We start from the raw sequence: 17,518 nt of genomic DNA on the forward strand, positions 1-17,518 counted from the left end.
AGCAGAAATTTTTTTGTAACCTTGGCCAGATCTGTGCCTTGCCACAATTCTGTCTCTGAGCTCTTCAGGCAGTTCCTTTGACCTCATGATTCTCATTTGCTCTGACATGCACTGTGAGCTGTAAGGTCTTATATAGACAGGTGTGTGGCTTTCCTAATCAAGTCCAATCAGTATAATCAAACACAGCTGGACTCAAATGAAGGTGTAGAACCATCTCAAGGATGATCAGAAGAAATAGACAGCACCTGAGTTAAATATGAGTGTCACAGCAAAGGGTCTGAATACTTATGACCATGTGATATTTCAGTTTTTCTTTTTTAATAAATTAGCAAAAATTTCTACATTTCTGTTTTTTTCTGTCAAGATGGGGTGCTGAGTGTACATTACTGAGAAATAAAATGAACTTTTTTGATTTTTGGAAAATGGCTGCAATGAAACAAAGAGTGAAAAATTTAAAGGGGTCTGAATACTTTCCACACACACACACACACACACAGAGCATATTTCATTTGTTTAGCTCCAACACAGCACATAATAGATTTAAAGATATCCCTATGATGACACAATACCATTAAAATATTTTATCCATAATAGTTCATGCAGAAAATTGTTTGTTTTCACTATTATGTTAGTGTTATATTAAGATTTACTGATGCTCATCTACCGAATATGATTCACACACCCATTTAGTACTCTGTCCCGCTTGTATGGGGACGAGTTGTTAAAAAAAATAAATAAATTAAAAAAAAAGAAAGGAAAGTAATCAGTGAGCCATGTCAGACAGCCCAGTGGCCCTTGAGACAAGCCTGTCCTGGAGGTGAATCAGCCTGTGGCCTGCTGCCAGCCAGGCAGGCTTGTAAATAAAGAGAGTCAAGTCCCAACTGTCACTCCACCTCCTCCAGCAACTGCAGTAAATCAAAGATGACTTGATCATAAAAATTACAATTAAGAGGCTATAACACTGTGTTAGTGAGGATCTGACAATGAATAACCAGTGACCTAAATCATTCTGCATAACTGGTTATAAGGTTAAGGGGAAGCTGTTATGCATGTTCCAGTCATATTTTGCCAAAATATGATTTAAGGCATTTGTTTCAAATGGTTTGCAAATATTACAGCACGTGCTTGCCACTGTTCCATCGACAGAGAAACCTTCTTTCCTAGTTTAGTGACCTTTTTCACTAATGTAGCAGCAGCAGGAGGTGGACTATCTAATGTGTGCAAACCAGTGAGATTGAGACAGAACCAGTGTATTTATCCAAATGTTTGAATATGATTGAGACATCCTTTTGTGCAGGGGTAAACTTAATGGACACCTTCTCGTCATGGATACTATCTAGTAAATAAAGAAATAAAAAAGTCTTTTCCACCATGAGTCACAATGCCATTTTAATGGCATGGTGGATGTTCTACTCACAGCGTGTAACACTGCACTAATTTTTCCACCTGTGCCCCCACTCAATTATTATAACCCAATTAATAAAATTGTGTGTCAAATTCAACTTCTGGAGAACATATTCATAGCAGTCAGCCAAACTAACAGATAACTATGACAAATTAACTTATCCCTAGCAAAAGTAAAGGGATTTAATTTGTACATTTTGCTTACAATGCCAAAAGGCTGAATTTTATATCTAAATATGTTCCCAAAATATTATGCAGCCTGGCAGTTGTGTATAACAGGGGTAGATTAACACTCAATGAAAGGCTGGATTAAGTAATGAAGACTAAACAGATCCCCAAACAAATTTTCTTGATTCAGTCTCCTGTGATGCCACAACTCACCTTTAGACGCTTGTCCCTTTGATCTCTGCATCCATGTTGGATCATGAAAGTAAGAAAGGATACCACATGGTTATTTTCAGTTGATTTGAGATTTTACACACAGTTTGGGACTGAGTACAGCCCCTTATGTTACCAATGTGTTACTCAAAAGCTGAACATTAAGACAACTTCCTGAGGAAAAACAAAACATTTTTTTCTAAACGTTAACGTTACTCTACAGTGAAAGCTATACATACTTACAGTTGGCCATAATAGTTGATGTCATTTATTTGGTGTTACACACATCGGTAACTTAGTTAATCAACCAACAAACGTTACCACAACTTCGCTAGCCTAACGTTACATATCCCTCTCAAAACAGCTTTATAAACGCCAGTAGCATTATAGCAGCTTGTAACACAGTTTGCCATAATATGCTGAATAGATTTGGTCAGCCTAGACACCATGCGGGTAACGTTATTTGTGACACCTTTGTTACAAAGTTAAGCTTCACTTAAGAGTAAAGTTACGATAGCTTGAGGCTCTGTTTAATTCGTTCAATGTTAGCGTCAGGTTTTATGTATTCAGCCATAGGTGAGGATTTGTTTCTACTACATTAGTAGCACAAACACATGGTCTTAAAGGTGCATTTCACATCGGTTTGCATGCTAACGTCTGAGTGCCCCTTTTCTTAAATGCCCATTAAAGACATTTAGCCGTTTAACGGAATGTAGCTAACATGCTAGCTACATGCACCGGCCAACGCTAGTGCCTAGCTAGCACTTCCGAGGAATAGCCATAGCCCTGCAAATCGTTAACGTTAGCAAGTAGCTAGCTTGCAAGCTCTCTACAAGCGAGATACATCGGCATTCCTACCTGAGGGTCAATGCTTGTGGCAGACATAATTCATTAAGCAAGTCCCTGGATTCTCACAGAGCCTGGGCTTGTGACTGGATTTCAAGCCCCGTGATTTGAAGGCAAGTTCACAGCTTAATTACAGTTAGCTTTGTGGCTAGTTGTGCCGCTTAGCGTAGGGCTAGTAGTTGTAGCGCAGGCTCAGCTGTATATTTTCCGCTATGTGCACGTATCCCAACTTCCACAGTTCAAGTCTGTCGCCTCGGATACTGTGTCCAAAAGGAGTCAAGTCCTGGTACAGATTTTCAAGTTAACGTTATGTGTCGCCGAATCGACCTTTCGGATGTTGGATGTTTCTATCCGAAGGTCGCCTTTTACTTAGTCTTTATTATTCCAGAGAGAGAGAGAGAGCGAGCCCTCCTCAGTTACGTTAAAGCCCTCTACACTTCCCCAATGGCTGCTCCATCCGGGCTATGAGCCGCCGTTGCAGTTCACGTCGATCCCCGCGGGGTGGCAAAAGTTTGGAGCATCCTGTCTGGTATTTTACAGACTTAATATAATGTGTGATTTAGCTAGATAACACAAATATAACGAATCAATTCAACTGATAAACATTTAAAAAGTTTACTGTTCCTTTTACTGACATTGGTGCTATTTTCTGCAATCTCTGTGGGTGTTAACAACGCCGAGGGGGGAAGTAAGGCCTATCAACAGACTGTGCTTGTTTTTCTACAGGGACCTTAAGATCTGATAGTGTTTAGTTAAGGGCAGTGCTCATGTGAGACTTACTGGAATGTGATAGATGAAACTAGCTTCAATAAGGGCACAATAAATGCAAACATCAGTCAAACCCCTCCTGGTTACAGTCCACCCTGCATCCAGCTATTTTGGGGCAGGTGACCCCACTGAGAGATGTAACATTAGGCTACTTTGTAAAGGATTTGTGTTGGGCATCCGACTGTCATGAAAAATAAACTGTAGTCAGGGTGTGAGTTTCCCAGTGCCATGCATGTAGCACATAGCAGGATTCATGACTAGCAATTTAACATGAACTGGTTAAGTTCTGGCCTGCCAATAGGTTACAATAGTTATTACTCTCTTTCACCACCAGGAGGTAGCAATGATGCACCCACAGCCACCTAAACTCTGTCAAAGGTCAAACGTATATCCCACTGTTTATAGCTCTTAATTTTCACAAGCAAATCTGACAGTATAAAGTGCCAATAATTTCCAGTCTTGTTTAAAACATTTGGTCAACAATGAAACTTCCAAGTATTATAATTATTGTAGAAAGAAATGTCATGATTTAAGTCTTCATAAAGCTTTTGACACACACAACAAATCGCACAAATAGGGATAAAAGGGTACACCCTTAAGCTAGTATTATAGCCTATTGTTCTTCTAAGGAACACAGCTTATTATTTTATGTTTTTAGTAACTCCTTTATCAATCTGACAAACAAAGGCCCTTGAGGACACACACCCCCAATAGAGAACATAGGAGTCAATACTTATAAGATATACATGGAAAAAGAGCCACTTTAGTGTTACTGTAATACTTTGAAAGGTCAAGTTTTCTTTCTTATATGAGATGAAGTTTGTGGGTGTATTTTGAAATCTGGCGTGTCCCTGATGAACAAGCACCACAGTGCTTTGTGTATTCTAGAGCTATAGGTTAAAATGGTTTTCTGGTATTCAGTTGTAAGCTTTTCAGTTGTAAGAAGTGTCCTTCTTGTCCGCAATGGTATTTCTTAATACCTCCGTAATACTCCTTTTATAGTCATAATAGCTGTAAGGGTATGCTTCTGAAATGCTCTACATGGTTTTTCCTAAGAGGCGGAGCAACATGGCATGTTCAGGCTTTCATTCATTCAAGGATCAATGAGCATACATTCTGGCATTTGGTGGCTTTTCTGGAAAGCCGTCTCCTGTAGGCCGCTGTGCAGGCCCCCACAGCTGATCATATTATTTCAGCTGGTGTGTTGCACTCACCTTCAGTGCGCGCTCCACTATGGACCGCAAAAGGGATGACTGGCAGAGGACAAGAGAAAGGAAGACCTACGTGCCACAGAATGACGGATGACAGGAGTACTATGCTGCACATCCTCGAGGAGCCTCAGATGCGACGAGAAGGGGAGAGGATTCGAACTTTTCAGAATTGGCCAGCAGATGCACCTGTCACATCTGGAGACCTGGCCAAGGCGGGCTTCTTCTTTCTAGGCCCCGGGGATAAAGTCCAATGTTTCTGCTGTGGAGGGATTTTAAGATGTTGGGTGCACGGGGACAGCCCAGCCATCGAGCACAAGAGGCATTTCCCCACTTGCGGTTTCATACTGGGCCGAGCTGTGGGAAATATTCCACTCCAAGTTGGATCCTCCGACTCTGTGGACGGCCAGCTGTTGAGTCAACTCCAGAGAATGACTATGGATGACCAGGGCACAGCTGGACAAGCGGTCTACCCAGAGATGGAGGCGGAGGATTCCCGGCTCACCACTTTCCACAACTGGCCTACAGAGGCCTCAGTCCAGCCAGATGTTCTCTCCAGAGCGGGATTTTTCTACACAGGTGCCTATTGTGTCACTTTAAAGCCTAAAACCCTTTCTGCCCTAATCATCTGCTTTACATTTGAGTATCCGTGAGTATATTTCAGTGAAATATTCAGCACTGACCCAGTCACTGCTAGAGTGACCTCTCTTTGTGAGAGAGTTCATGGTACAATTGTCCTGCTGAGTCATGATGTTGTGGATAGAACAACCTGGACAAAGCTGGGGCTGCTAAAGAAGTAGGGTCCCACAGCTTCAGGCAATACCCCATAATGCAACCAATACAAAATAATAAAATAACTTTACAATGAGTAAAGTGTTTGTTGAAATGGTGTCAGAGGAGGGTTATTCACCTTTATTGTACAGGACAGGTTTTAGTTTAGTTTAGTTAGCTCATGAGATTGATTCCTTGTACAATTTGCCCTATATATTCATCTTTAGTTTTTTCATTTAGGATAAAGGGAGTGTAAAGCGATGTTCTGTGTTCAATTGTACAGCTGTACAGATTCACTGGGCTCCTGGCATTAGACTCTCTTCACAGTATTCCTGTACACCCTCACAGGTCACGGTGACAATGTCAAATGCTTCTACTGTGATGGAGGGCTGAGGAACTGGGAGCCAGGAGACGACCCCTGGCAGGAGCACGCCAAGTGGTTTCCACGGTAAGAGCAGGACTTGTCACAAGGCAGATATAAAGACATCAGTTGAACACATCATTTGCCTAAATGTTTTGTTTTTTTATGTACTATACAGTGTCATGTTTTTGTGTTCTGCATTCATGCTTTACATATTATAAAACAGCTTCTTTACATTTCTCAGATGTGAGTTTTTGATCCAGTCAAGAGGGCAGGAGTATATCAGCAACATTCAGGATGCTCATTTCCATCTGGGTGAGACTATGGTGAGAGCCTTTATCCCTCTTATCTGCTCAGAATAAAATCAGTTTGGCATATAGCTCACAATATAATCGCACACTAACGAATGACAGTTTGGCACTGCTGCTTTTAAATCATTCAGGGCTTTCATTGTAAATTCAAAATGTGACAACTTTTCCCAGGGTGGATCACAGACCTCCACAGGCAGAGATATCGGATCCAGAAATGGTAAGTCATATCAAATTGAAACAAGGCAGGGAATGACGGGTGTGTACCAAGAAACTTTATTCCTACCTAATAGATGTGTATAACAAGATATCAGCTGCTTTGATGCTAGTAATTATCTTTGTGTATCCTGCAGTGCAAAGAATCAAAGTGTCAACATGCAGTCTTGCTTGTTCATACAAAAGCGGAAAGCTGGAGCAAACATTGTGAGTTCCATCACAGGTTGTGCAAAATGAGAAAATAAAGGCCACAAACCAGTTGATAAAATAATTCTTAGATTAACCTGGTCGAACCATTCTGGTTAAAACATGGACTTGAAGGGTGAAAGCATACCTTGTACCAGCACTACTTAAAATCAGAAATTAAAGACTGAACAGACTCTCTTTGGAAGAAAGCTGGACCTGCTGAAAATTAAATAACCGCACTCTCAATCACCTCAGCTAATGTGTGCTATGGTATTGCAGTAAGTTGGGAGTTAGAAAACCACTGAACTGTTGCTCAGGGTGGCAGGGCAGCCATGAGAGGGCAATTATTTCATACACCGTAACAGTTTGAAATGTTAAATCCATTGCAGAAAGCAAAAATTAAGGCTTAATTGTGTTATAAATCAGTTTCCAAGTACAAATAGGCCAAAAGTTAATGATAAATGTGCCTATGAGTTAGGGTTCAACATATTTTGCATATTATAAGTAATCAGTATTATTAGACAATCATATATTTGAATGCTATATGTAAGTCAATATATTCATATAATTATGTTAGTATATTCATAAAGTCTTTCTACTATATTAACAGAAAAGTAGTGTGCCAGAGGTGACTGTGGCTGGTCAGAGGCCTACCAGGAATGGAGGCCCAGGGGAATTCCCTCTTCCCCCGGCCACCAGTGAGTCTGGGGTTAATAAGAACAAGCTAAAGTCAGCAAAGGAAGATGCCAGTTGCAGAGGCAGTGATGCAACCATTGTAGGAGTAGGACTAGGAGCTGAAGTGGGCAATTAACGACTCAAGTCGGGCTGTAAATATGGATAAGGAATTACAAGGAGACACTGGTAAAGTAAGGGAAAGGCACGTGCCAGGGGCAGAGTAGAGAGGGAAGATGTGTATATAAAGCCAGGCCACAGCCACCCCAGATTCATTTATGCATGTTTGATGCGAGCTCACCTGTCACCAGTTGTAGAATAAAGACTATCTACAGAACCGAAACTTGTTTTTTGTTTGTTACCTGTGCCTTTTTGGGTTTTCGGTCCTGCATTCAACAAACTGTCTTTCCATCGAGCTTCGTTTATTTTACACCCTACACTATGTTGACAAAGTAAAGTTGCGCAATTTGTCATTTTATTTACCCACTTATCGCATTGATAGCTTATAGTTTATATAACATCTAGTGGATATGTCAATGTTTTTTTGCGCTGTCTGTGGCTGGTCACTGGTCTTTTCCTTCTCACTTCTTCCCTCCTCTCATCTTCCAGATATGGTGGGAGGTCTGGGAGCTTCCTCTGTGATGCTTTCTCCCGTGGTGCAGACCGTGCTGCAGATGGGCTTTGAAGCCAGCCTGGTGGAGAGTCTTGTCCAGACCAAGTACCTTTTGACAGGCCAGCACTACACTTCTGTATCCGACCTGGTCACTGATGTACTACAGGCGGAGCAGGAGGACAGACAGAGGGGGCCACAGAGCAGAGGTAACAGCCAGCGGTGGAAAGTCACTCTGTACTCAAGTATGGCACATAAGTACAGTTCTGTGGTACTGGTACTTTACTTGAGAATTTCCATTTTCTGCTACTTTACACTTCTCCTCCATTACAGTTCAGAGGGAAATTATTGTACTTTTGACTCCATATTTATTTGACAGCTATAGCTACAAGTTACTTTTCAGATGAATATTTTACATAAAACACATATCATGACCTTATAAAATACAACACAAAACGAGTGGTTTCCAACCTTTTTTAGCTGGTGATCTCTTAGAAGAAAGCTGTCTGGTCTAAATGTATGTAAAGTAGTTAGCCCCAAACTAGCCCCAACTTTATCAGCTACAGCAGAAACATGCTGCAAACACATTGATGAATCCATATTAACAATCTATTATATAACATAATATAGTCAACAACCATTTCACTGAAGAACAAGTACTTTTAGTTTTGATAATTTAAGTACATAAGTAAGTAAGATTTTACATGCAGGAGTATTTTGGTACTTTTACTTAAGTAAAGGATCTGAATACTTCTTCCACCACTGGCAATGGCCGACTAGAGAATTAGTTTTGATTTAATAAATTAAAATTAATAATAGTCCAAATATCACTGTTACAATGTATGTCTTGAGTTCATAATATGTTTGACTTTGTCTTTGTTTTCATGTTTGTTTCCTTTAGAGCCAGAGATGAGGCAGGGCTCCAGTGCTGGAAATGTGAGGACACAAACACCAGTCAGAGAGAAAGGTCAGAGGTCTACACCTATATGGTTTACAGGAAAAGGCAACTTTTGTGCTTATATTACATTTCATAATCAATCACACAGTTAAGCTGCTGACATATGATTGCTCTATCCTGCAGCGATTACACTTAAGACACAACGTGTGTGTGTGTGTGTTCATCTGTTTTTCCTGTTGTTGGTGGTTTCTCAAACAGTGAAGGATCCCAGCCCAGAGGAGCTGCTGAGGCAGCTGCAAGAGGAGAGGACCTGTAAGGTGTGCATGGACAAACTGGTGTCCATCGTCTTCATCCCCTGTGGTCATCTGGTGGTGTGTGGCGATTGCGCTGCCAGCCTGCGTCACTGCCCCATTTGCAGAGCCGTCATTAGAGGCAGTGTTCGCGCTTTCATGTCCTAAGGCTGAAGTGAGAAGGCGCTGCTACACAGGTGGTGCATGAGTGACCTTGGGTTTCCTCGATACTCATTTTCCCCTGTACTGATAAAAAAATAGATGATTGCTGGTGGCTTGATTTGTCAGAGTTTACCGCTCATTTCCTATAATAAACATTTTAAGCTTTTCAATAGCTATCTTGTCATTATGAATGTCAGAAGGTGCACTTCCCTAAGAGCAGATATGACAGTGTTTACATACATGGCAAACTGAATGACACACATGATCATTAAAAGAGCACATTCTTTTATTAACAAACACCTATTTACATGAACACAAAGCACAGTTCTGGATAAATAGGATTACACAATCAGGTCACATGGGGTGGGGCGCAACACAGGACACAAAATAGTAGAGAGAAATACAAAAAAAGGAGATCTTTTCCACTTTCTATACAAAGAAAGAGAATTATCTACAAACAGGTGGAATCTTCAGTGGAGACTAGCACATACATACACAACCGTAAAAGGTTTCAACTAATTTCCAGTTACTGGGGTTTAAGATGCTGTATTGCACTGAGAGGAAGACTTGTTGTTTACATAACGATTTTAGTAGCATTTACTACTAATACTGATTATGTTTCAATATTCTGTGTGTTTTCACTAATCCATATACCAGTTAGCCTACCAGGAGTGTGTGAATATTAAATTATTAAAAGACAATAATGACATAAATTATTGCATCTTGCCAAAAAACAAGAGATGTGACCAATCAAATCAAAATGGTTCACACTCATCATTCTGAAAATAAGCCAGCAGAAGTGGTCGGATGATTTTAAGGATCTTAACAGCATGTGGACTGTATCTGGCAGTGAAGAACATCAAATATCACAGAGCAGGCTATTTTTAGGTACGGACAACAGACAGGGAACAAAAAATAAATACTACTTTGTTCACAACTCCTTTGATTAAAAATAAACCAAGCAGACAATTTTAAAGTTAGCACCAAGAAATGCTGTCATCAAACAACTAACATACTGAAATTGTTCTGGATTCAAATGTAGTGGGTGAAAAAAAAATAAAAGATCTTAACCTAAATGATAAAGAGTGTAACATTCAAACAACCAGGGCAAAACGCTGACTCCTACATGACAGTTACCCAGCAAAATTAAAGTATAAGAAGATTTACTGTTCTCTGCACACACATAAAAAAGGTGCTGACAAAACATGGAGATTTATGAAAGAGCATACCTGTAGCAGAAGCTCAGAAGCCTTGCAGCTTGTACATGAACACTTCCAACACCAGAGAGCAGTAGTGATCCACACAAACAGTAAGGCGACAGGGGATGTGACTCAAATTGACTTTAGTCAGAGATGTTGACAAAGGGATAATATTAGCTAAAAAAGTGCTATGAATCAGTGTAGGAGATATGACCTACGTGTGTGCACTTAAAGAAAAAGATGCGTTACGTTGCTGGATAAAATAAAATCAGCAGAGTCGAGGACATCAGTATCTCAGTTACTCATTAATATGTTATACACATACTTACAATACAAACCCCTTTAAAAAAAACATGCTATAAAACAATCACAGCTGAGACTGCCACCACTGAGGAGCTAAACTGTTGAACTGACAGGAGACAGCGCTCCGGTTCACTCGGGTACGGCCTTGCTACTTCTACACCGGAGACCGTACCCATACATTTCAACAACGCTGTGTGCAATACGAATAGCGAAACAATTTATATTGTTTTCTCAAAGTTAAATATATACGCTGTGTAACCTTTGCTTTGAGTGTGTGTAATGATCACCCCCCTCGGCAGCCCGATGTGTCAGTAGTTAAGAGGAGACGAACTGAAAGGAAAAACAGAAGCTTTCAGCACATCTTCTAAGAAACACCTGACACTTCAGCTCCTGACTCGGCTGTTGGTGAAAACAGTCACAATAATAAGACTCCAGACATAAAAAGTTAAGACTCCCTGTGTTTGAACACCTCTTACACGCTAACGCTCTTTTGGCATTCTTATTAGTTCACATTTCAATCTCTAAATCCAAAACACACCCCGTTCCCACTTGTTTCATTATTTACATTTTCTATTTTTGATAGATGCCCCTGTAGGTTTGGTGCTTTTGTTCCCTTCCCTCCCTCTACCTCCTCCTCCACTCCCCTGCCTCTTCCTGCTTTTGCTCGTGTATTTATGCACAGAGATCCTGGCCTAAAGTAAACAGGCAGCGCACAATAGCTCATTCCACAGGCTCCACTGTAATTCAGCCCTCTGGCCAAAATCTGATCCAAACCAGCAATAACATGCTAAATCACTGAGTCCTCTAAGACACAGTACCACAGACTGGGAATGCTGGGCAGTCCCTGATTACATACACAGTGTATTTATAGGCTGTACATGTTCTATATGCATGTTCTTGGGGAGTATGAAACCATTACAGGCAGGTCACGGCAATGGGACCTCAGCAGAGAACTCAATACAAAGAAAATGATTGATACTTCCCTAAACACACAATATGAGGCTTTGTTACACTGTAATCCCCCCTTTTTCCCCGAACCCGTCATCCCTCCCTGGAAAACAATGGACCCTAACTGAGAAGTGTTGGCTTTTCTGGGAAGCACACCAGTAAATGACATGTTTAGAGTACTGAAATCAAGAAGGGGAGGAATGTCTGGCGTGCCCCGGTGCACTGGGGCATTTGCGTCAAAACAGCCATTTCTTCTCCGTGGGAATTTGCTGTGTCACCTCCCTCGATGGACGTTCTCCTATTTACGTAGACCTGCCAAGAACAGAGACATGGGAAGAGAGAGCAGAGAGTTAGCGCTTGTTGGGCGACACAGACACTTTTTACTGACATCCACACACACACACACAGATGGGAGACAAAAACTTCCTCCCTCCCATTATAGACGGAGCTGATTAAACTGTCAAGAAGCTAATAAAATATTCATTTCATGTTGGCAGAGAATTATTACATGGCTTCCCAGGCTTATTGTTATTAAGTTCTCTGCATAACCTAATTGATTTATCCAATTCTAGACAGACTTTTTGTATGTTTTTCTCCATGTGCTTCGATTAGTAACTGCCACGCGGAGTGGGGACACATCTACACTACACACACAACAGTGTCGTGAAAGGCTTTCATACTCCCTACAGGACTCTGACAGGATGTAGCATGTTTTAGGAGGACGTTTACTCCCCAGACATGACTCAAAGCTCCAGATACTGAGCAGGCAACCGTCCGCACAGTCACTATGAGTCAGTGTTGTTCTGTAACATCCTGGATCCTGGTCAAATACTAAAACTGCTTGGAGCAAGCGAGTAGGTGGGCCTTGAGTTGAGATTATGTTGTAAAAAAAAATTATACAGTTTCAGGGAAAATTGTGAGTATGAGACCTTGAAGAGGAAACAATTACATGCAAAGCAACAAATAGACACAACCCAAATTGGATGTGACCACAAAAGGCAACGGCTAGTGTGAATATTCACATGCACGTGCTCCTATGGCCACATTTTAACACACATGGACACATACAGTGTCATGACAGCACATTCATACTTACTGGTACATGGGCTTTAAGAGGAGATGAGATGGTTTCTCATTGACATGGTAGAGTGGGAATGGGTCAAATCCACCAATAAAATCAACTGAAAACAAAAGGATTAGACACATACATTATGGAGTAAATAAAAAGACAGACAATAACAGAATAAGATGCCGAAGCAAATAAAAAGACATACATGACCAAAAACAAAAAAAAGCTGAATGAGAAATGAAATGGAAACAAAAGAAAACAGTGGGAACAAAACTATTGCAGGGATGTTGAAAGGTAGGCGGCTTGCCAAGAACGCTACAATGTTTTTTTTCAGTTTTAACTTTGACAAATAAAATTCTAGCAAATAAAATAACTTTTTTTCCCCCCATCTGTGCATCTGCCTGGAGCCAGAGGCAACGCTCGGGAACAGGTGAAAGCTGGCCAGCTGTCAAAATAGCGTAAGCCCTTTTATCGCTCCAAAACAGAGGTGACCTTCAGCCACGGACTGAACGCTCAACCCTTCCTGTTTAATTTTCTCACTTAAAGAGTTCAGACTCCAGGCGAGGTGCTGATGAGGCACGAAGCGAGCGATGTGTCGGGCGAGAAAGAGAGAGACATGCTGGTAACCGAAGCACCGTGTATTCCTCACAGAGGCACGTTGATATTTTTGAGATGAAGGAGAAAGGCTTGCGGCTCTTCAGGGGGAACACAAAAGGCTGAGAGGGAGAGAGGGGAGAAAAAGAGGGGAGGACAGGGGCGCGTCACGCACATCGGTCTGACTGACAGAGGGCCAAAGAGATTAGGCCGAAGGAGTGCATGTGAAAGAGGCCAGCATGTACAGGAGCTGAGAGCCGTCTGTAAACACCGTGAGGGGAAGAAAAAAGGAGAAACTGAGATTGAATCTGATTCAGTGGAAAACGACACCAAACAAATAGCAGATCCAAGCTGAAGAGGACAGCTACAATTTTTAATGGGCAGATCTGTTACTTTCTGGGAACCAACAGCTGGGGGGGACCCTGCCCTGGTTTCCTAGGTTTTTCTGTTTCATCTGGACACACACACACACACACACACACACACACACACCTCTTCCCTGCTCTTTTCTGTACCAGTGATTTTCTCATTATAAGTGGGTGGGGATTCATTCCCTGCCATGATAAACTGTGCGGAATACACAGTTAGATGATAATGATGGTTGTCATTTTTAGGCGCACTAGCAGCTCTAGGGATGGCAGTGTCGGCCGGTCGCTCCGACTGTCAGGTCTGTCAATCAAACACTTCGGTTCAGAGTGAAATATCATGACAACTATTGGATGGATTGCTGTGAAATGTGGCACAGATGTTCTCTAGAGGGGGGATTCTAATGACTCTGGTGATCTCATCCAGCACCACAAATAGGTCAAAAAATTCCTGTCATGTATCCCTCATGCAGCATCCACAGGAAAGCAATTTAATAATTTCATAATTAGCAGGAGAGATCACAGCGTATCCACCATCTTAGAGCTGAGAATCTGAGCCTCAACAGGTGCCCCTGTGCCAATATCTGCTCTTATTCTAATGAAGACATTGTATGTGTCAAATCATTAGTTGTTGCACTTTATTAAAAGCGTAATTTATAACCCTGAGCTCTATCCCTCCTCCATACTGTACGCTGCATGTCAGCCAGTTAATTGCATCTCCGTCATTGAGCCTTTTCCTCATTAATTGTTACACACACTGGTCTGACCCTGATGTTGAGGTGGATCTTCTATGCAGCTCACCGAACCCTGAGGGTCGAATATTTCTGGTTTCAACAGTAAAACTGAGCATTTGGAAAACACTAACATATGTTAGGTGATATCTTGTGATGTGTTGCACGTTTTGGGAGTGTTTGAGACTTCTTTATGCTTGCTTTGTAAACAACCCTTTGAAAATGGATGTAAAAAGCTGGAGAATGTTCATTTTCAACAGATGCTTCAAGCACTTTTCTAATATTTTGGCATTTCAGTGAAGAGGGAAAACTTTCAACATGAAACAGTGTATTCAACAGTCCTTTCTCTTTTGGATGGTGGCTTTGGAAACAGATTTTGGCAGCTGATCGGCGCATTTGATCCTGTAATGATGGAAGGGGCAAGCTTAGTTTCTTCCAGGCAGAGGGAGCAAGCCAATTTTCACTCGTGTGGACACAGGCAAGAAACAAAGGTATGTAGGTCAATACTTAAAGGTATCTATGTGGTACCCCAAAACTAGCATGGGAGTAATGTAAGATGATTATGTTTCTGTTCAAGTGGAAACAGAGGACCTGTAATGAACCAGCAGAGATGCTGACAGTCAATCTACAGCATACTGCTGTGTGAAATGGCTGGTGAGCTGACAGTGAAATGAAACGTAGACATGGAGATATAAGAAAAAAAACACCGGGAGGGGGAAAACAGGGTTTGTGAGAAGAAAGGAGCGTAGGGTGGGAAAGATTGAGAAAAACAAGGTGAGACAGGGCAGAGACAAAGATGGAGAGAGAGAGATAAAGGGTAGACAGACTTCAGAGCTTGCCTGTAAAGCTGTAAGTGGTGAGTTAAGACCATAGACTGTATATAAAAAGGTTAAGACACAGTTGTGGTTCTCTCTCACACACACACACACACACACACACACACACACACACACACACACACAAGCGGCATTTAAGGGAGATCCTCATAGTTGGCTCCATTCTGCAATACTACATCTCTGTCCTCACACACCATTACACAGCCATCATTGCAATCCAGGCTACTCATTTACTTTAAAGACCGGTCTGGCTGTTTTATGCTCAGTTATTTTGCATATGAAAACTTCAGTTACGTTTGAATGAGAGTGTATTTAAAGTTAATCATCCGTGAAAAGGCAGACCAGGAGAGTCTCTGGAAAGTGTGTCTAGCCGGATTATGTCTAAATGAAAATGAACAGGTGAGAACTTCGATGTGACAAACACAGAAAATACTGCCACTGTGTTTATTTCTCAGTGAATGGGTATTGGTGTAAAATGCTCATTATTTATGTCTTAGTCACTGCAACTGCCAATTTCCTGTTTGTCATACAATGTCCACATTGACACATTTATTATATCCTCAGTCATATATTCATGCATTCATGGACTCAATCACATCCATAATCCATACAACTTCATTTATATAATAAAGAAACTGCTTGAAATGTGTTTCTGTCTGTCTGTTTATAACTGACACGGCTCCAGCAACTACAAATGGGCAACAAAAGGGAAGAAAGTAGTTGGACATGATGGCAAAAACATGACAGTGAATATACTGTAGGTCAAATGTACAGTAACAAGTAATAAGCAATTGTAAATAATACGTAAATACTACTGATTATGTGATTTGGGGAAAACACACACACCTTGTGTTGATTATATCTTCAATTCTACCCACAGATGCATATTTGCCTAAAAATGCAGCTTAAAGGCTCGGCGCACCCACCAAGGTGTTTTCAATAACTCTGCCTGATTAGACCTGTAGTCATGTTGGGTGGAGCTATACTCAGAATTGCACTAAACTCTATGCACCAGTAAGAATGATAAAAGTGGAAGTTGTTCCGCCCCAACAGGTGCAACACAAATAAGAGGGTGAGCGATCTGTCAATCAACCACATGAAAACATCTGTGTGGATGGACTACTGGTGTTTCACTAAACAAATATAAACAAAGAATGTGGTGTAAAAGTCAATTAATTGTTTTAAGACAATTCAATATTTTGCAAGCTGGGAATCTTTTTCTAGATTCTAGTGCAATCTGCCATACTTTAGAAGAATGCTGATTACATTAGAAGCATGCATTAGAAACAAATCAAAAATGTTTTTTTGCTGTATTATTTATTTGAATTTCACAGCAGACATTTTGAATTGTCACAGTTTCATTCAGTGAACCAGGACAGTGTGACAGCAAGCCAACAACGCACAATAACAGCACCCAGAAATTGAAGCAGCTAAATAGTATGCAGCCAGCATTCATTCTATTATTTACACCTGTGCTTGTCCTACTGTGGCATGTCAAAATGTGTCCCGTGAAATCACGCTCTTTGAATGTTCAACTTGTTTGACTTCATTTTAAATATCATTTTGAGGCTATAACATTAAAAACAAGGTGAGAATACCCCCCCCCCCCCCCCCCCCCTTTGATGTTTTGACCTTTTCACTCTTCTTACAACCTTAGGATACACTCCCACCTACTCACCCATCCATCCCTCCAAGTCTCTTTGTCTGCTGGGGAGGATTTTCTGGGGATGTGACTCAGCACAGAGGGCGGCAGCATAATTAGCAGACATGCTAAAGCGAGCTTATCCCAGCACTAGGCTTCTAACTCCATGACCTACTTTACAAAGAGGATTTTCCCCACCACTCACTCTGTCGGTGCGTCTGCTCACCACCGATAACTCAGTAGAAGAAATTCACACACAAAAATACACACAAACATCTATATGCGAACGGTTAGTCAGCTAAACACACACACAAAAATGCACGCGTTTTAGACAGTAGGTACGTGTGAGCTTACATGCACGCACACACATGCACTTATAATGTGACAAGAGGAAGAGAGCAAATCACATTGAAAGGGAGATCACACACACACACACACACACACACACACACACACACACAAAGCCTGAAAGCCATGTCAAACACTGAGCTGATGGTATATGATGCTTGTTATTCTGCCCATTGTGTCTTCTTGGCTTCTCGCGAGTGTGGGTGAATGTGTGTGTGCGCGTGCACACGTATGTGTTTCATTCCGCTATTTTTTTACACAAGCCTAACTCACTCGCCTCCCTTGAGAGTGAGAGAGTGCTTGTCGTGAGAGGAATTGCTGTCTTCTCTCCTTATTCGCGAAAAGCTCATCTTGTCTCATGTTATTTGTTCCCGCTTATTACGCCATCCCCTTTTTGCCTCCTTG

The 17,518-nt window shown here is 41.4% G+C and overlaps 3 protein-coding genes across 5 annotated transcripts in view; 1 reads left to right on the forward strand and 2 right to left on the reverse strand.

The window, feature by feature from the left end:
- Positions 1-3,085, reverse strand: part of LOC123974633 (YTH domain-containing family protein 1-like) — an 8,609-nt gene extending 5,524 nt beyond the window's left edge. The window contains exons 1-2 of the mRNA XM_046055454.1: positions 2,641-3,085; positions 1,786-1,810 (exon numbers count right to left, since the gene is read on the reverse strand). Coding sequence (XP_045911410.1) covers positions 1,786-1,810; positions 2,641-2,667 — 52 coding nt within the window. The 5' untranslated portion in view covers positions 2,668-3,085. The remainder of the gene's footprint in view (positions 1-1,785; positions 1,811-2,640) is intronic.
- birc7 (baculoviral IAP repeat containing 7) lies at positions 1,775-9,248 on the forward strand. Of its 2 annotated transcripts, none has more exons than XM_046055456.1 (8): positions 1,775-1,834; positions 4,617-5,183; positions 5,724-5,823; positions 5,981-6,062; positions 6,219-6,264; positions 7,728-7,937; positions 8,630-8,695; positions 8,885-9,248. In XM_046055456.1, the coding sequence occupies exons 1-8, from the start codon at positions 1,819-1,821 to the stop codon at positions 9,082-9,084; spliced, it is 1,287 nt and encodes a 428-aa protein (XP_045911412.1). In that variant the 5' UTR covers positions 1,775-1,818; the 3' UTR covers positions 9,085-9,248. The 2 variants fall into 2 exon arrangements, with proteins under 2 accessions (XP_045911412.1, XP_045911411.1); XM_046055455.1 differs by having other exon boundaries at positions 1,792-1,834; positions 4,593-5,183.
- A 98-nt stretch (positions 9,249-9,346) lies between these two features.
- The window catches only part of nkain4 (sodium/potassium transporting ATPase interacting 4), a 49,453-nt gene continuing 41,281 nt past the window's right edge, over positions 9,347-17,518 (reverse strand). The window contains exons 6-7 of one of the 2 annotated variants that reach the window (XM_046055458.1): positions 12,625-12,709; positions 9,347-11,840 (exon numbers count right to left, since the gene is read on the reverse strand). In XM_046055458.1, the coding sequence (XP_045911414.1) occupies positions 11,831-11,840; positions 12,625-12,709 (95 nt within the window). In that variant the 3' untranslated portion in view covers positions 9,347-11,830. The remainder of the gene's footprint in view (positions 11,841-12,624; positions 12,710-17,518) is intronic. The other variant, XM_046055459.1, reaches the window with a different exon arrangement.

This window comes from Micropterus dolomieu, linkage group LG08, assembly GCF_021292245.1.
Source record: "Micropterus dolomieu isolate WLL.071019.BEF.003 ecotype Adirondacks linkage group LG08, ASM2129224v1, whole genome shotgun sequence".
Classification (NCBI taxonomy): domain Eukaryota; kingdom Metazoa; phylum Chordata; class Actinopteri; order Centrarchiformes; family Centrarchidae; genus Micropterus; species Micropterus dolomieu.

Bases quoted from the DNA above. Each gene is read 5' to 3' on its own strand.
- birc7 (XM_046055455.1), top strand. The intron at 5,184-5,723 runs GTGCCTATTGTG...ACACCCTCACAG, and splicing joins AGCGGGATTTTTCTACACAG to GTCACGGTGACAATGTCAAA. The intron at 7,938-8,629 runs GTAACAGCCAGC...TGTTTCCTTTAG, and splicing joins GAGGGGGCCACAGAGCAGAG to AGCCAGAGATGAGGCAGGGC.